This window comes from Aquarana catesbeiana, linkage group LG04 (genome assembly GCF_042186555.1).
Source record: "Aquarana catesbeiana isolate 2022-GZ linkage group LG04, ASM4218655v1, whole genome shotgun sequence".
Classification (NCBI taxonomy): domain Eukaryota; kingdom Metazoa; phylum Chordata; class Amphibia; order Anura; family Ranidae; genus Aquarana; species Aquarana catesbeiana.
Genome location: NC_133327.1, coordinates 47,442,351 through 47,461,631, shown reverse-complemented (window position 1 = coordinate 47,461,631; position 19,281 = coordinate 47,442,351). Strand labels below are relative to the sequence as shown.

The 19,281-nt window shown below is 41.3% G+C and overlaps 1 protein-coding gene across 2 annotated transcripts in view; it reads right to left on the bottom strand.

The window, feature by feature from the left end:
* PKHD1 (PKHD1 ciliary IPT domain containing fibrocystin/polyductin) overlaps positions 1 to 19,281 on the bottom strand; it is a 908,610-nt gene that overhangs the window by 280,987 nt on the left and 608,342 nt on the right. For both annotated transcript variants that reach the window (XM_073625163.1, XM_073625162.1), the window contains exons 55-58: positions 17,746 to 17,900; positions 9,257 to 9,409; positions 6,943 to 7,821; positions 3,820 to 3,985 (exon numbers count right to left, since the gene is read on the bottom strand). In XM_073625163.1, coding sequence (XP_073481264.1) covers positions 3,820 to 3,985; positions 6,943 to 7,821; positions 9,257 to 9,409; positions 17,746 to 17,900 — 1,353 coding nt within the window. The remainder of the gene's footprint in view (positions 1 to 3,819; positions 3,986 to 6,942; positions 7,822 to 9,256; positions 9,410 to 17,745; positions 17,901 to 19,281) is intronic.

The following is a 19,281-nucleotide window of genomic DNA, read 5'->3' as shown; positions in this document are numbered from 1 at the left end:
CTCCTTCCTCTTTCACAAAAAAAGCAAAAAAACAAAAAAATTTCATAAGTAGAAACTTTTATTTTATTTTTATTTCCTAAACCCAACATTATGGCCGCTCCCACGTGAGCAGGCATGCCACAGGTCCAGTGGTGGCCCATACATTAAGGGCGCATGGGCACATCTCCTCTCTCCTGCCACCCCTCTATCACCAATAGACAGATTCATGCATCGCATGAATCTATCTAAGACCACCGCTGCCACCCCCTATTCAGGCGCCCGGCCCTTTTTGGGTGCCGGGCGCCTGAATTACAGCGGCGGGGGGTGTTTTTGAAGCACCTGATTAGAGCCATAGGCTCTAATAGGCATCAAAAAAGGTGACCTGTGAGCGCCATGCTGGGCGTTCGCAGGTCACTCAGCTGTGTTAGAAAAGTGAATAACTATTCTCCGCCAATCAGGTGCTCGGGTTTGTTACCTGTCACCTGATTGGCTGAAACGACAGACGCCGCTATTGGACGCCTATCAGGAGGAGAGGACGGGAGATGAGGAAGGCAGGAGATGCATGGAGGACCCCGCTCGTTGCCGTCACCCGCTGCCCCACCAAGACAGGGTAAGTGCCGGGCAGATGGCGAGAGGGCGGGGGTCACACTGGGGACATTCAAGGGCACACTGGCAGCATATGATGGGCACACTGGCAGCATTTGATGGGCACGCTGGCAGCATTTGATGGGAAAACTGGCAGCATTTGATGGGCACACTGGCAGCATTTGATGGGCACACTGGCAGCGTTTAATGGGCACAGTGGCAGCGTTTAATGGGCACAGTGGCAGCGTTTAATGGGCACAGTGGCAGTGTTTAATGGGCACAGTGGCTGCAATTGATGGCACAGTGGCAGCATTTGAGGGCACAGTGGCAGCGTTTGAGGGCACAGTGGCAGCATTTGATGGGCACAGTGGCAGCAATTGATGGCACAGTAGCAGCAATTGAGGGCACAGTGGCAGCATTTGAGGGTACAGTGGCAGTGTTTGATAGTACAGTGGCAGCGTTTGATGGCACAGTGGCTGCAATTAATGTTTTTTTTCAAAAACATTTTGCACCTACCAAAAAATTTTGAGCACCAGCCGCCACTGCACAGGTCTCTGCCTGCGGCGCTTCCTTCTTGTAAGCTGCCTCCTGGAGTGCCTGATGCAGCCATCCTAGAAGACATATGTGGGGTGTTGTCTATGTGCACACTCCGCGGGGGTCTCTGCTAGACACTTGGAAGATACCTCTGGAGTGTCTGCGTAGGAGGTCTAGTGCTTGTGCACACATGTGGTGGGCATCTCTGCCAGGTCCCGTAGACCTGGAAGAGACATACAGAGTGTCCACACATGTGTCAGATCTCAATGAAAGCGGTGTTCAGCCCACCGCTGCAAAAATTAAAAGCCAGCAGCTACTCATACTGCATCTGCTGACTTTTAATAATCGGACACTTACCTGTCCTGGAGTCCAGTGATGTCGGTACCCCAGCTGATGTTTCCATCAGCTGTCGGGTGCATGCCGCCGTCATTGCGGGTAAGGGTACCCGGCAGTGTAGCCTTACGGCTTCATGCCAGGAACCCTACTGCGCTGGGTATCCGCTGCCCACTGAAAGGTGCCAAATGTGGCACCTGAGGGGGGGGGGAGACAAATCAGTGGGTGGAACTCCCCTTTAAATATGGCAGTGCTGGAGAAAAGGGGCAAAGTGAGAACCTTTGCTTTAAGCAAGACAACACTGGACTCCGTGTTCTAATAGGTATGTTTGTATATTGTAAGGCAGGGACAAGTATTGGGGATTTTTATTTTTGGAGAGTGAGGCAGAGTGATTTGTCTCTTCAATGTGTTATTGCTTACATGAGATTTTACTAGACATGTGCAGAATGAAAAAATTTGTTTTGGTTTGTTTCGAAACGTTAATTACATAAATCTGTATAGTTTAATCCGATTAATTCATATTCGGAATTTGGTTTGTTTATTCATATATGAATCAATTGGAATTTTCAAAATTCTAATAGTTTTCAAATCAATTTCAAATAGTTTTTGAATTCAAATAGTTTTCGAATTTGAAAAGTTTTCGAATTTGAATCGTTTTCAAATTTGAATACGAAACGTATTTGAATAGTTTTAGAATTCAAATAGTTTTCCATCTTCCAAAGAGAATGAAATAGAATAGAAAATAAAAAGAAAGAATAGAAAAAAATATAACAGAAAATAAAAGAATGGAATAGAAATGAGTAGAATAGAATAGAATAAAGAAAATAATAGAACAGATAGATAGATTATAACCATATTCTGAAATTTGAATAGAAAAGAATACAACAGAAAAGAATATAATTAAAAAAATAATAGAATAAAATAGAAAAATAGAAATAATATAACCATTTCCCAAAATTCAAATAGAATCAATTTGAATAGAATATAAAATAACAGAATAGTATAGAAAAAAAATAGAATAGAAAGAATATAACCATATTCCTATTCTATTCTATTATTTTCTATTCTATTCAAATTCAAATTGATTCTATTTGAATTTTGTGAAATTTTGGTTATATTCTTTCTATTCTATTCTATTATATTCTACTGTTTTTGTAAACTTCTATTCTTTTTCTATTTGTTTATTCTATTCTATTCTATTCTATTATTTTCTATTCAAATTCAAATTTATTCTATTTGAATTTCGAAAGATGGTTATATTCTTTCTATTCTATTCTATTCTATACTGTTGTTTTTTTATATATTATTCTGCTATTTTCTATTCTATTATAATCTATTCTTTTCTTTACCATTCAAATTCAAATTGATTCTAGTTGAATTTTGGGAAATGAGTATATTCTTTCTATTCCATTGTTTTTTTAATTCTATTTGTTTCTCTTCTATTATAGTCTATTCTATTATAGTCTATTATTTTCTTTCTATTCTATTCTATTCTCTATAAAAGAACAACAAACAAAAAATGAAAAACATAACATTTTTTTTTTGGTGGTCTGTTATGTTTTTCATTTTTTGTTTTTCTCTTTCCCCTGCCCCCCCCCCCTCATTTTTTCCCCGCCCTCCCCTCCTCCCTTCCCCGTTCTTCCCCCCCCCCCTCCCTCTTCCCTTATCTTTTTGGATCTTGGCTTTACCCTCTAAACCACCACTGAGGGTTCTTTGTAATCTTATGGCTTTGGCACACCCCTCTAGGATTTCCTCGACACCTAGATGATTATAGTTTGGTTAATTATATTCTCATCTACCAGAGGCTGCCTGTCATCCCCTGTGTTCGCCGCGGGAGGACTTTTATTGGGTCCTGCATACCCACGGAAACCGCCTGACTGGGTGAGCTTGTCCTTATCTGTACTTCACTTGTATGATGTTATTGATGATTTTTGTAAACAGTGCTGCTGCAATGACTTTTTGTATTTACCTGTATATGATAAAATTTTGTCATGTCATGTTTTAGATATGCTTCTCCTGAGGAAGCGGTGTTTAACTGCGAAACCGGTCGAGACTTAAAGCTCTACATACACCTTTCATCCAAACTTTGCGGAATCCACCTGTTTTGTTTTGTGTGGTATTTCCCTTTTATGATGACATAGAGTGATGTTGTTTATAATCGCAATTGTGACTGTAACTGTATTTTTATTCTGCTTTGATTAAAATTTATATTTTAAGATCTTTTAACTCATTCCTATACCTAGTATGATATACCAATAATTCAGTACCGGAATAGTCCCACTTTTCTCTAATTGTTGGGGGGTCAGGACAGGAGTCGTCAGTAGCAGCAACTACGACTGCATCCTCACCCTCCCCTCCTTCCTAAAATGAAGTTTCCTTATGTCATACCTCGGCATCTGATGGAAGTAGAACTTGTTTTCCTGTGAAATATGGAGCACTTTTATCCTTTTTCCAGTCACTGGGGTCATTATGGCTGGACTTTCTGGATTAGACATTATACACGTGTCAGCGTCATTGCTGTAGCAGCTTCTCTTAAACCCAGAGAATGTAACATCTGTGGAAGTGAGAAAAAAAAAAACTATAATAGTAGAAAAATAAATCATAAAAAAGAATTCATATTAAGTGTCATGCTACTGGCTGCAAACCCAGATAAACAAATCTGTTTGCTTATGGATTATGATTTGGATTACGATATGTTGCTGGAACCTGGGAAACCACTTTGCTCTGTATGATGGCTAGAGAAGAGTAAAACAGACAGGCGTATCATGAAAGGGATTTCCCATCTGGGTTCTAGGCAGGTCATACACTAGTAAAATTTTAATTTTAGGAATGTTGGTTTGATTTCCAAATCGTTAGTGGGGTCAAATTGTAAATACAGAAGGAAACAATCAGGGTAGACACACAGAAAATGGTAGGACCTGACCGCATTAAGAGGTCGGTATGCAAGGACATCCCATTAGGACAAAACAGGTTGTGTGAAGTTAGGGACTGATATCACAAGCTATCAGTTAGGATCCACCAACAGCGCATGCTGTGAATTTTACCTGCCTTGTTTTGAATTGCACTGCTGTGTGATTTTAAATAAATTGTGCCAACTATATAACACCATCAGAGCTCTTTCTTTAGTTTATTTTTGAATAGGAGACTATCTACAACATTTGCCGACTGGATAAGGTGGAAGAGCACAGGTGCCCTACAATCCCTAGTATTGATACACATTTGAAATTACCTCTTTATACAGTGAGGTCCTACCCTCTCTCTGAGTGTTTGCTGTGAGTGTTTGGTGACAGTTGGTGTTCTTTACATGGATTGATCTTCTTGTACATCGCCTTTCCCATATACTGGTCAGCTGATTATGGTCAGACCATTATGATCGGACTTCTTGAGATCTTCATGATAAATATGGACATTGGGTGTGGAATGCATCATTTGTAGAACAGCGATTTATGATCTGACCATAAAACGCAAGATTTATGGTTAGATCATAATGCCCCGTACACGCGATCGGATTTTCCGACGGGAAATGTTGGATGTGAGCTTGTTGGCAGAAAATCCGACCGTATGTATGCTCCATCGGACATTTGTTGACGGACTTTCCGCCAACAAATGTTGGCTAGCATGCTCTCAAATTTTCCGCCAACAAATGTGTGTTGTCGGATTTTCCGATCGTTGTACACAAGTCCATCGGACAAAAGTCCAAAGTACAAACACCACATGCTCGGAATCAAGGACGAGCTGGAAGCGCTCGGTCTTGTAAAACTAGCGTTCGTAATGGAGATATCACATCAGCTCGCCATACGTCTTGTACGTCACTACGTTTGTAATTGTTGGCCAACATTTGTGTGACCGTGTGTATGCAAGACAAGTTGGAGCCAACACCCTTCGAACAAAAATCCACAGGTTTTATTGTCGGAAAGTCTGATGGTGTGTACGGGGCATTATGATCTGACTTCTTGAGATCTTCATGGTAAATATGGACATTGGGTGTGGAATGTATCATTTGTAGAACAGCGATTTATGATCTAACCATAAAACGCAAGATTTATGGTTAGACCATTATGATCTGACTTCTTGATATCTTCATAATAAATATGGGTGTGGAATGTATAATTTGTAATCAGAGTAGTCTTGTTTTTAGTTGGGTCAACTCAATGGTCATTTTCGACCGCAGTGATGAGAAAATTAGAGGGAGCAGAATGCAAACTTTTTCTCAAACAAATTTCTAACAGTGAATGTGGTTTTCACTTCCATAATCAAATGTTAAAAGCAGAATTTTTTAAAGTACGTTTGAATGACATTTGTCATATCATAAAATGTACTAGTGAGAATTTTGGTAAAATATTTGTATGAATGTTTGTTTGAAAATCTTCTAGTCTTTGGCCAGTTTTAGTTACATATAAACCAGCCATATAACTCCAATATGAATTTAGAAAAAAAGAACGTTTTTGTTCAGACAAAATTTACTCCTTGATTGCTGCTACTGATCATTACAAGGATATTCACATCCTTCCCTCCCAGCTTAAACCCCAATTGAAGATTTTTTTTTTACTGTAATGCAAGTCAAGCTGCATAAATAGTAATAGATGTAGGCATGGCTTTTTTTCTGAAATAATAGGTGCTGGAACTCAACCACGACCCCCCAAAGCCCCTCCACCCATACACACCCTCCAAATCACATCAAATAATGGGTGTGGTCAGTCAAATTTCACAAACAGTAGGAGGGTCTTAAAGGGGCATTAAATAAGAGGATTGCATTACATACAGAGTGCAGAGTTCAGGGGGGTTACACACAGAGTGCAGAGCTGTCACTTGTAAACAAAGAAACCGGACTTCTGTGTTTACAAGTGATTGTGGTGAGCAGGTCCCCCCCCAAGGGTCTGAGCCAGAGGTGGTGGAACTGAGCTCCACCAAGTTCCCCCTGAAAAAAAGCCCTAGGTGTAGGCATATTTCATATATTTTAATGTACTGGTGTGCTCTAGCTCTTGTTAAACTTCCCTTTGCTGTGTGGAGCATGATGGAATTCTGGGCTGATCACAAAGCTCAGTGGTCCAGATTATCAGCCACGGGTGCTGAGGATAAAATACAGTAGCCATCAGGTAAATCAATTAATTTCTCTCATTCAGCCCATGGGGTTGAATTAGTGAAAATGAGCCATGCATGGCTAGTATTAGGATGAAATTTAAGGAAGGAGAGCCCTTAGATTTAAAAAAAGTAAAACCGTGAGGTTCAGAGGAAAGGCTTTTCTGGTTATTTTTGGCAACAGCATAAATTGTAGTGCAATGAGAGTCACAGAATTAGTTGCATGGGGTCTACTTGTGTGCAAATAAAGTGTCACATAATGCCAAAATAAATACACCTGATTTTGAAAGTGAAGATATCTAAACAAACTGAATCATGAAGACCAGAGAGCATTGCTTGTTCTTACACAAGAGGTTAACTTTTACTGGTTTATTATAATTGACAGGTTTGCTTTAGGTACTCAAAATCTGGAAAGGTATACCACCAACTTACCTTGCAGCTTCATGATGCCTGGGACAGCTCCATCACTTCCCAGCATGTGCCATGGGTAATTCGGCCATCGCCGTGGCCTTTCAGTAAATGTTGGCCAGAGGATGCCAATGCGACCCCCGAAAGGTGAAATCGGGGCCCGGTCACTCATTGTGACAAGAGCGGAAAAAGGTTTGATCCTGTCTCTGATGCAATCAAACCTGGGGCTAGATGCACTTATTACTGAGTTTTGAAGCGTTACATCTTGCTTTGGGTACTTATACGACTCCACAGATCCTTGGGAGACTACTGGAAAAAGACCAATGCCATTGTCCACAAGAGCAACATTCTCAATCCTTACACTGCCCTCAAGGAAGAAAACTAAACCATAATCATAGTTCTTATAACAAGTGAATCCAGTTATCTTTGTACAGTTCTTAAAGCCATCATCCCAGTAGATATGAAGACCATGAAGACTTGAATGGGCCACATTGGCCGAGAAAGAGATTTCATCTGAATAACAGCTTTCGCCTCGCACGTGATAAGCAATTCTTTCTGATCCCGCTACTGCATTCCTAGACAAAGAAGCTTGACTAAGGTAATGCATCTTAATGCCTTTAACCCATTCTGACTGGGTTTCGAGTTGCTTTATTAGAACAAGCAAGTTATTGGTCACGGTAAAGTTATCTCCAATAACATGGATTCCATGGCCGGTGATGTTAAAGATCACGTTAGAGTGTAGTAAAATATTTGAGCTGTTAGAAGCATGGATCCCACCTCCACAATTCTGATGAATGCTTGAAGATACAATTGAAGAGTGGTGTGAGGTATTTGTAAACGTTATTGCTGAATATACAGAGGATCCAAAGTTTGAAATTTCAACGTTTGAAATCTCTAAAGTTCCTGCAAAGAGAGAGACATTGTTGGTGTTCTGTTCAAAAATTTGAAAACAAATCTTTTAAAGCAGGAGCAACAACCCAAAACAAGAAGGTATGGTACACACCCGACCCAAAGAAGCCACATATTCTTTCATATGCCAGGGCAGAAAAGGTGTATTAAGACTCTATATGTGTGAACTCTTTGGAACTTGTGCGTACCCTACTTCATATAAAGTGATGTAACACGTTTCCATGAGAACAAAAGGTGTATTATAGCACTTTAAATGGGTATTACTACTCTTGGACTTTTTTTTAACGTTTTCTAGTAAAGAAACCTGGAATTAAAATGGATTTATTTGTGATTTTCATTATTTCATGTACACAAAGAAAGACCATGAAACGTAAATAAAAAAAAAAACTTGTCACTCTGCTATTACAAATCACAATCCAGGTTCTCAGGTACACCCCACACAATTTTGCTAGTCAAGCTGACTTTCCCATTGCTTTGATCACTATATATAATATATATATATATATATATATATATATAGATCGCTTCCTGATGACGTAATAACGAAACGTACGTCGAGGCGATACTTGGTCACATTACTTCACACCACTTCCGGGCCCTTTGTTTGTTCCGGGTTGGACGGTGGAACGCACGTCAACTACGAGGGTTAGCCGCGAGGCACCTTCCAATCACCAGACACGCTTGTAGCCCCAGTGCCGGGCTAAGGCACTTTTCCATGTAAGCAGCCATTTGACCTTTGTATTTTTATTAATCTTTAAATAAACAGGATTACGCTATTGGTTCCTATTATCTTTTCACATATCTCATCCATGATCGCTGCAGAGGAGGGGTTTCCTACATCCACAGTCTTCATCATTGTAGCAAGCATTATATTGCTAAAGCCTTTCTGATCTGCTTTTTAATTAAAGGGGTCATCATTCTCTGGTAAGCAGAATACATTTAAGGAGCACGTTGGGTGTATTTTTTTATCAGTCGGTGAAGGAATATTCACTATTGTTTGGAAGAATTTGAACACAGAAGATTTTTTGGATTTCTTTGTGATTTTGGGACTTTTTTTTTACGGCCATTTTGGCCCATATATTGTCTATACCACTTGTGCTTATCACCTGTGTATATATAAGTATTTATTGCACATTGCACTTTATTTGTCTATTCAATGGTAGTGATTTGAGTTTAACCATTCAACCTTTGCCCAGTTAATTATCATTTGTTCTAGAGCGGCCTCTACACTTTATTTTATTAGTTAATTGAGTAGCTTACCTACCTAATTAGGGGAGAAGTTTTTTTCATCATATACAATTCGTTTTATTCACTATTTAAGTTAGTTTTGGCGCAGAGTACAATATATATATATATATATATATATATATATATATATATATATATATATATGTACACACTGTATATCACATCACATAACACAACTCACCAATATATTCTTTATTCTGAGCGTTTTTATACTGTCCCACCAATATCCTTCCAGTACAGGGTATATCAGCTTCAATGTGAACATTCCGAGACAACAGCCCAACTTCAGCTGCCAGTGGGATTCTCCAACCATCCTCTATACTGTAGGTAGTGCCTGATAGGAAGGTTAAAGTAAGTGTCACGGCAAAAAAAAAACACATACTGTATGTAGTACATCTCTGCAATATATGCACACTGATTTGTTTATTGTGTACTACCTTTTTGGCTACTGGCTCACAGTTTGATTGGTTACTATGCCTCTCCATTGTGACTCCCTTATGTCAATACTGTTCATTTGTACATTCATTTATATATTTATCTAAAAGTGACCAGATACTGTACCTTTTACTTGTATCTTAATATAAGACCTCTATAAAATGTTTATGAAAAAAAAAAAAAAAAATTATATATATATATATATATATATATATATATATATATATATATATATATACACACACACACACACACACAATATCTCCCAAAACTGAGTACACCCCTCAGTGGATACATTTGGAGACAGTCTGACAGATTGGGGTAGCAAATTCCAGAGGATGGGCGAGGCTTGGGAGAAGTCCTGGAGGCGGATATGGGAGGAGGTGATGAGGGAGCTAGAGAGCAGGAGGTCTTGGGAGGAATGAAGAGGGCAATTAGGTTGGTATTTGGTTGGTATAGGTGTTATTGCTCTCACTCTCTCATACTGGTCGCTGGAAGTTCAACATGACACCTCATGACAAAGAACTCTCTGAGGATCTGAAAAAAAGAATTGGCGCTCTACATAAAGATGGCCTAGGCTATAAGAAGATTGTCAAGAGCCTGAGACTGAGCTGCAGCATGGTGGCCAGAACCATACAGTGGTTTAACAGGACAGGTTCCACTCAGAACAGGCCCTGCCATGATCGACCAAAGAAGTTGAGTGCACGTGCTTAGCGTCATATCCAGAGGTTGTCTTTGGGAAATAGACATATGAGTGCTACCAGCATTGCTACAGAGGTTGAAGGGGTGGGGGGTCAGCCTGTCAGTGCTCAGACCACATACCGCACACTGCATCAAATTGGTCTGCATGGCTGTCGTCCCAAAAGGAAGCCTCTTCTAAAGATGATGCACAAGAAAGCCCGCAAACAGTTTGCTGAAGACAGGCAGACTAAGAACATGGATTACTGGAACCATGTCCTGTGGTCTGATGAGACTACAATAAACTTATTTGGTTCAGATGGTGTCAAGCGTGTGTGGCGGCAACCAGGTGTGGAGTACAAAGACAAGTGTGTCTTGCCTACATTCAAGCATGGTGGTGGGAGTGTCATGATCTGGGGCTGCATGAGTGCTGCCGGAACTGGGGAGCTACAGTTCATTGAGGGAACCATGAATGCTGACATGTACTGTGACATACTGAAGCAGAGCATGATCCCCTCCTTTCAGAGACTGGGCCGCAGGGCTGTATTCCAAAATGATAACGACCTCAAACACACCTCCAAGAAGACCACTGCCTTACTAAAGAAGCTGAGGGTAAAGGTGATGGACTGACCAAGCATGTCTCCAGACCTAAACCCTATTGAGCATCTGTGGAGCATCCTCAATGGAAGGCGGAGGAGCGCAAGGTCTCTAACATCCACCAGCTCTGTGATGTCGTCATGGAGGAGTGGAAGAGGACTCCAGTGGCAACCTGTGAAGCTCTGGTGAACTCCATGCCCAAGAGGGTTAAGGCTGTGCTGGAAAATAATGGTGGCCACACAAAATATTGGCACTTTGGGCCCACTTTTCTTGCCAGAGGTTTAGACATTAATGGCTGTGTGTTGAGTTATTTTGAGGGGACAGCAAATTTACACTGTTATATCTTCAGTGTTGTCACATGAAAAGATATAATAAAATATTTACAAAATATATAAAATATTTACAAAAATGTGAGGGGTGCACTCACTTTTGTGAGATATTATATATATATATATATATATATATATATATATATATATAGACACACACACACATACACACTGACCAACATTTTACCTTTTAAAGGCCCTGCAAATGCAGAAAACTACCTGTTGATTTGCCAGAAATGCACCCAGGTCCCAATCTCTGTTGTTGGCTGACAACACAGAGCTTTTTTGTAAACAGTGGTGTCAGCCCTGCACATTTTAACTTTTTTGCGCTGAACTAGTAACGACTCCCACTCTCAGATCTCCACAACATAAAGGCTAATTATTTTGCAGTCTAGGATAAGAAATAGGAGGATCCTTTGAGATAACACAGGAAATGAGCAGAGGACACATGACATTTCTAACAAGATCAATAGGTAATATTTAAACAGATATCATAAAAGTTCATTGTTAGCCCCTATTCACATTGCTGTAGCGTGCCATCAGGAGTTGTACATTTGTGCATTTATTACACGTTGTGGTACTTCATGCATCGAGCAGCCCATTTACTTCCATTGGCTCCCCTACATGCAACAATTGTGACAAAGAAGCTCATACACCTTTTTGAGCCTCCAACGTATTTTTTACTGTGTGGTATCACGTTTGTAGTGCAATCTCATGCATGCAAATCACTCTTCTTTCTTGGTGCATTTGAGGTGCCATTAGCACTGCAATAAGCAATCAGAGAGACTGTGTAAGGGTTTCATTAATTAAACCTTGTGTACTACTGTGATGCTGTGATTGGTCACATGCTATAGGACCGCTGTGATTGGATGTGATCACTGTGACCAATCAATGAGCTCACACAGTGGTAAACAATGACAGCATAAGTATCAGTCCACTCTCAGGAAGCCACCAAAGCTTTATATTCTTCGGAGTACTTGAACATAACCCACACTCTCTACAGTTTGTTAAAATTCTCTGTATTTTCCAGTGCTATGGTCCTAATTTCCTCCATGCCATATATATCGTGCACATTAAGGACATTGATACAGTTGACCCTTCAAGACTCTGCTCTGTCCTGGTTCTCCTCCTTCCTATTACAGCGCTCCTTCAGTGTTACCTATAACTCTGTCTCCTCCTCTCCAATTTCTTTCTGTAGGGGTCCCCCAAGGTTCTGTCCTCAAACTCCTCCTCTTACCCATCTACACCTTTTTCCCTGGTCACTTAATAAACTCCTATAGCTTTCAGTACCAGCTCTATGATGGTGACACCCAAATTTATCTCTCTATATCTCTCTATTATCTCCTCACCTCACTCCTTCAGTCTCCTCTTACATTACTAACTTATTAATGGAGATATCATCTTGGATGTCACACCACTTCCGCAAACTCAATCTTTCTTAAACTGAGCTCATAATATTCCCTCCTGACTGTGCCCCCTTCCCTGACATCTCCATCCAGATCAATAATACAACTATCATTCCCTCCCCTCACACCAGGGTGCTAGGTGTAATCCTGGACTCTGACCTGTCTTTTCAGCCCCAAATCCAATCGCTGTCCAAATCTTGTAGACTTCACCTCCGTAACATCTCCAAAATATGCCCCTTTTTAACCGATGAAACCACTGAGCAACTTATTCACTCCCTTGTTATCTCTCACCTTGACGATTGTAACTCACTCCTCATAGGGCTACTTCTTCGCAAGCTATCTCCTCTTCAGTCTATGATGAATGTTTCTGCCAGACTCATCTACATTACCAACCACTCACTGTCCACCACATCTTTCTGACAATCCCTCCACTGGTTTCCCATTGCCCAAAGAATAAGATTCAAAATATTAACAACAACATACAAAGCCATTTACAAATCTGCCCCAAGTTACATCACCAATCTTGTCTCCAAATATCACCCAAACTGTCCTCTCCGCACCTCCCAAGACCTCCTGCTCTCTAGCTCCCTTGTCTCCTCCTCCCATGCTCATCTCAAGGACTTCTCCAGAGCCTCTCCCATCCTCTGGAACATTCTACCCTGATCTTTGCGGCTATCTCCTATTCTGTGTACTTTTTGGCAATCCCTGAAAACTCATCTCTTCAGGTAAGCCTGCCTTCAGCTAATAACCGAATCTTGTATTCCTCCCATCAGCTCATCCCTCACAGTTTTACTTTTTTCCCCACTAGCTCCTCCCTATTAAATTGTAAGCTCCCAGGAGTAGAGCCCCCCTAACCCTTTTGTATTGAATTGTATTGTTGCTGTATTGTCTCCCTATATATTGTAAAGAGCTGCGCAAACTGTTGGCACTATATAAGTCCTGTATAATAATAGTATAAAAATACTAGAAATGTATAGTGGTGTATCGATGATTACAGAGCTGCATTCATTTGTGTCTTTTACATCTGCCTAGAGTTCAGCTTTAAAGTGACTCAGTATGGAGTTAAACTGAATAAACTACAAACTTCAGGGGCGATAAATACTAAAGGATTACAGTGATGGGAAAAAAATCCTAATATTTTGTATCATCATTTCCCATTCTGACTCACTCAACGATGAAATAGGAGAGATGACTTTCTAAATTTTAATCCGGCTAAAATGGCTACTTTTAATCCTGATAATCTCCATTATTAGATTTATTGCAGTGGGGAAAAAGAAGAGCCAGCATTTTGTAAAATGCTTTCCTTGCTGGTCCGTGACACTTGAGCTCCATCTACAAACTACTCTCACTTTTCATTAGCTAAAAATCATTTTCTTTAGCAGCAGGCTGCAAAAAGCAGACAAAATCTTTTTAAAGCTCAAATTAACTTTCAGGGTAAATCAACTAAATCCATTTCTCATGCCTCCAAACAAAGGGTGTCCAAAGTCTTACAGTCTTTAGGAAGCAACTGCATCATGAGTAGAAAAGCATATCACCTGCTACTTGCATGCTGCAGACAAGGGCATTTGCTCTCTGTGTAGAAGCAATGGTTTCTCTACAGACATCCGACGCGCTGACTCTCCAGAGTCGGACATCTGCAGTGAGACTACTGCTTCCACATACAGAGCAGGAGTCCTTCTTTGCAGCATGCTGGCAGAGGACAGGCTTTTGAACTCAGCATGTGGTTTCTTTCTAAAAAGAGCAAACTGTAAGGCTAATGGCAAATGAAAATTCTGAATGGACCAATATCCTGAAACAGCATTATAGGTATTCGGCTTGGAATTGCCATGCAGTCCCACTGACTTAAATAGGCAAGTTTGATAGGCAGTGAAAATCTAAATTTCTGGCATTAAAACTGTATGAAACCGAATAAATCCACGCATCTGTATTCTCGCAATGGTTCAGGCTGGTCATGATGTAATAACTAAGTAGTAGTCATAGTGTGATTGTATGAGGGATATTTTCTTGGCACACACAAGGCCTCTTCAGTCAAACCTGTAGTTTACCCATGCAGGGCAAGGTACCAGGTTCACTTGATAGCCTTCCCTTTCTAATTCTGATACGTACCTTACCTTTGTTTGCCTGTTGGCCAGTTATTGCCTCAGTAACCAATATCTAGACTCAAGTCTTGTAATAGAAACAACCTCCTGCAATGAAGTGTGGTACTCAAAATTCAGTTTGTAGGCAAGTGCAGTCTACTTTCTCCACTGTAAGTGGCACGCAACCGCAGCAGCGTTCCAGTGGGAGAGAAAGTTGAGAGGACAATGGTGCCTCTATGGTTTCCTGGATCACTTGGGCAGTGATCCAGTTGGATGCTAGCAGCCCTAAGGTAGCCATCTTGGGTCAAGCTGAGTCTATTTAAGACCCTGGCTCCTGGGATTGGCACGCATTTCACTTGTGGGTAGTGTAGGGACAGGTCATCCATCTGACAAGGACAGTGGACAGTGCTAGGGAGAGGTTTCATAAAAGTAGGGAAAGCATTGGGACAAACCATCCTTCCTGGAAGCCTCCCCACTTGGGTTTAGATCAGCCAGGCCGCATTTAGATGCTGTCAGTACATCTGTGACCTGCTCTGCCATGCATTGCTGTCATATTCCATGAGTGTTTCCGATTAGGGCGCGCGCGGCACACGCTGTGATCACCGAATCAATGAAACTCACAGATCACAGATAGGAGTAAGGGCCGAACCTTACTCCCCCCCCTTACCACATGATCAGCTGTCAGCCAATGACAGCTGATCATGTGATGTAAAGAGAAGATCGGTAATCGTTCTCTTTTTCTTCTCACGCTGTCAAAAAAAAGCCGATCACCGGCTTCTGTTGAAGGGACATCGGTCCCGAAGAGGAAGAGGCACAGTAGCCTCATCTGTGCCCACCAATACTGCCTGCCAGTGCCCACAGTGTCACGAATCAGTGCCCACAGTGCCCACCAGTACATAACAGTGCTAGCAATCAGTGCCACCTATCAATGCCCATGAGTTCCACCTATCAATGCCCACCAGTGGTGCCAATCAGTGCCTCATCAGTGCCACCTAGCAGTGCTGCCTATCAGTGTCACCTACCAGTGTCGATCACTGCCACCCATCAGTGCCCATCACTGCCACCCATCAGTGCCCATCAGTGTCAGCTATCAGTGCCACCTATCAGTGTCACCTATTAGTGCCCTTCAGTGCCGCCCATCAGTGTCGCCCATCAGTGCCACCCATCAGTGCCACCTCTCAGTGCCCACCAATACCACCTATCAGTGCCCACCAGTGCCACCTCATCAGTACCCACCAGTACTGCCTATTAGTGCCCATCAGTGCCGCCTTAACAGTGCCCATATGGCACCTTATCAGTGCCCATCAATGCAGCCTACCGGTGCCCATCAGTGCAGTCTATCAGTGCCCATCAGTGCAGCCTCATCAGCGTACATCAATGAAGGAGAAAAATTACTCATTGCAAAATTTATTAACAAAAACTAAAGCGGTTTTGTATTTTTTTTTTTTTTAAATTTCAGTCTTTTTTAATTTAAAAACCCAGAGGTGATCAAATACCACCAAAAGAAAGCTCTATTTGTGGAAAAAAAATTATAAAAATTTAATTTGGGTACAGTGTTGTATGAAAATTGGTCTGGGTAGGAGGGCCCAGTAAACAAGTCGTTAATACAAGTTCCATTCCTGCAACTGGACTCTGTGTGATTAATGCCGCTGCACCACACTGCACCCACCCTCAAGTTGAATCTCACTGTTTCTGCTCCACTTCAAAATCTCAAATGGCCACCGCACTTTGCTGCCCTCCTAGGACTAGGGTAGTCCCAATGCACTGTACACTGAAGCAGATGGGACTCCCCTTGAAACCCGTTTGCCTCCATAGACCTGTATGGCTTCTTCCCAAGATAAGAGGTTTGTGCAGTGGTTTTGTCTTTTTTGGATTATATATGAGATATTTGAGATGAGCTTGTCTATACATTGGTTGGTGCGTATAATACCTGTTTTTATTTAATCAATAAATTGTGTATAAAGGTAATGCACTAGGCTGGTGTGCTTTCTTTTTTGTTCTTTCAATGTCAAGTGTTGTGATGTGGGATATGGGGAGAGTTCTTAGCCCTGTGTAGTCTCCAACTCAACCCTCAACCCTGACCTGGGACATATACAGGGATTTTACTCCAGCCTCTGTGCACAAAGAAAGTGGGGGGTAAGCATGGCTAAGGTGAGCATCAGAAGCCATGAAACTAACCTAATATTTGCTTTTGCCATCCTTTGAATATCAGTGTTGACTGTTGTTGTTGACCATTTGCTCTAATTTTTGGGATCTACTGTACATTTGTGCACCTAATATGGTGGACATGGAGTGGATATTACGTTGCTGAGATACTATTTACTCCAAACTGTGCATATGTTGTTGGTGATCCTTCAGGACATGTTTGAATAACTCAACTGTTGTTGAGGCTGCTCTACTCCCCAAAAGAGAAATGTCCCAAACTTCTGTGCGGGGGGGTGAATGTGTTTCAGTTTCTTTCCTCCCACCAGGACCAAGCCAGCAACAGACCTAAGCATACGCACTACTACATTCTTAGCCCTGTGTAAGCTTTAACCAAATCGACTTTACACAGCACTTTTTCACATCATTCCAGCAGGCAAATGGGGTGGTAGGGAACAAACGAAGGGTAAATATAGGCAACGTTGGGTTAATAAATAAGTCAACCTGCAGTTCTTCCCTACAAGAACAAAGCATAGTTTTAGTGGAAAGCAGGCTATACTCTTTGCAATTTTCAATTTCAACCACTTCTATCCACCTGGAATAGCAAAGATGATCTCAAGTATTTACCATAAAATAGGCAACCTACCAACAAGTTCCACTGACCACCAGAATTCACTTATTTGTGAAGTCACAACTAGGCAATCAATTGCCATCTTAAATACAGCTTATTAAAAACTATGATAATGTCTTTGAAAAAGGTCAGATTTTTCCACCAAATTTGGTGGAATTTTGATCCTATTTTTCCTTGTGGTCGATTAAATCCATAATTTTATGCCTTTGGCTGCTTTTGAATTTTGACAGCAGTTTAAAGGTCAATCAATCCACCAAACTGCCACATATATGGCCAGCTTTTGTGTAGATTTTAGTTGTCTGTTGCTTTAGATCTAGACAAAAATGTTAAGTGTAATATTTGTTCAATTTAAAAATTGTTGCATCATCACTTACCAGTATGTCGGTGATTAAGTTTCCCCCAAATTCGAATTATGTAGCCATACACGTCTCTTAAATGGACAACTTCAGCTTGGTGAGGTTCAAATGAAGTAGAGCCAACTACTATTTTATCACCTGGCTGCCAGTCTATGGTGTCATTTAAAGTCATCCTACAAAAACAGCATACGGCAGAATAGTTAGCATATATATATATGTAAAGTGGGGGAGTAAGCAGTGCTGGAATAGTAATTTGTGATTTGGGGTTATTACCTCCGTAGTGTTGAGTATTTTCAGTGAGACCATGCCAGTCATAAAGTAGATTTTTGGGTTAGGCCCACTTATATTAAACAAAAACAAAGTTTCGAAGAAAATCAGTTGGGGTTTTTAACCATCAAAAACAGTCACAGTTAAAACATACTGAGCAACCTGGCTCTCTTTTCAGCAGTACCGCTGCTTAGGTTCCAACACTTGGCCTTTGGCTTTTGATTAGCGCGTCAGACCAGCCCACCCTGCTCTTCTGGCTACCTTTCAGCCTTGATTTTCAGCACTCGTCACGGGTCCACACCCTGGCTGCTCAATAGGGGATCATCTTGCACCCATCTGAAGCCCTCCTGTTTCCTACCCCGGGACCTCCTGGCTTTAAAGTGGAGCACATGTGCCACCTCAACAGAGCAGATCTGTCTCCTGGATGGAGCACACCTGGAGCTCTGAGCTAAGCCCAAGCCAAGAATTATAAGGGCTGTGCAGACCTAGACACATGCACTGCTGGTATTCAGTAAGACCTGGACACTGGGTTGGAGATTTCTTCCCTCCCAAAGCACTATGAAATCTCCAAGCTCAATCGGAGAATACCAAAATCTGGAGAAAGCTGCAAAACCTGTTTTCTCCACTTATAATCCATACTCTGGAGCCCTACACTCTGCACACATGCGAACCTTGTGTCCTTTCTGCAACCATTCTCACAGTGGCAAGGCTTCTATATACAGTGCCTTGAAAAAGTATTCATACACCTTGACATTTTCCAAATGTTGTCATGTATATAGATTTAAGTGGGGGGTGGCAGAAGGGGGGTGGGGTGGCATATCTTCTCTGTGGTTTGCAAACCAAGTTCAAGTCGACTTTTCTCATAAACCAAACCAAGTTCAAGTAGACTTCTCATAACTGAGCTTCTTTAAGGCTTTATTTAGGCTCTTCTCATTATTCTAGATCCTGTTCTTAACTTACCTGTACTAACCTACATCCACAAGTGCACCTAACTGTTCTGCCTTATGCAGAGTTGATGGGAAGATAAATGGAGCCAAATACAGGGCAATCCTAGAAGAAAACATGTTAGAGTCTGCAAAAGACTTGAGTCTGTAGCGGAGGTTCACCTTCCAGCAGGACAACAACCCTAAACATACAGTCAGAGCTACAATGGAATGGTTTAGATCAGTGGTTCTCAACCTACTAGTGCCGTGACCCCTTGATAAAATTTCTCAAGTTATGGGGACCCCTAACAGTAAAATTATTTTCGTAGCGTGGGTTGTCAGCACCCAAGGTAAGACAAGTAAT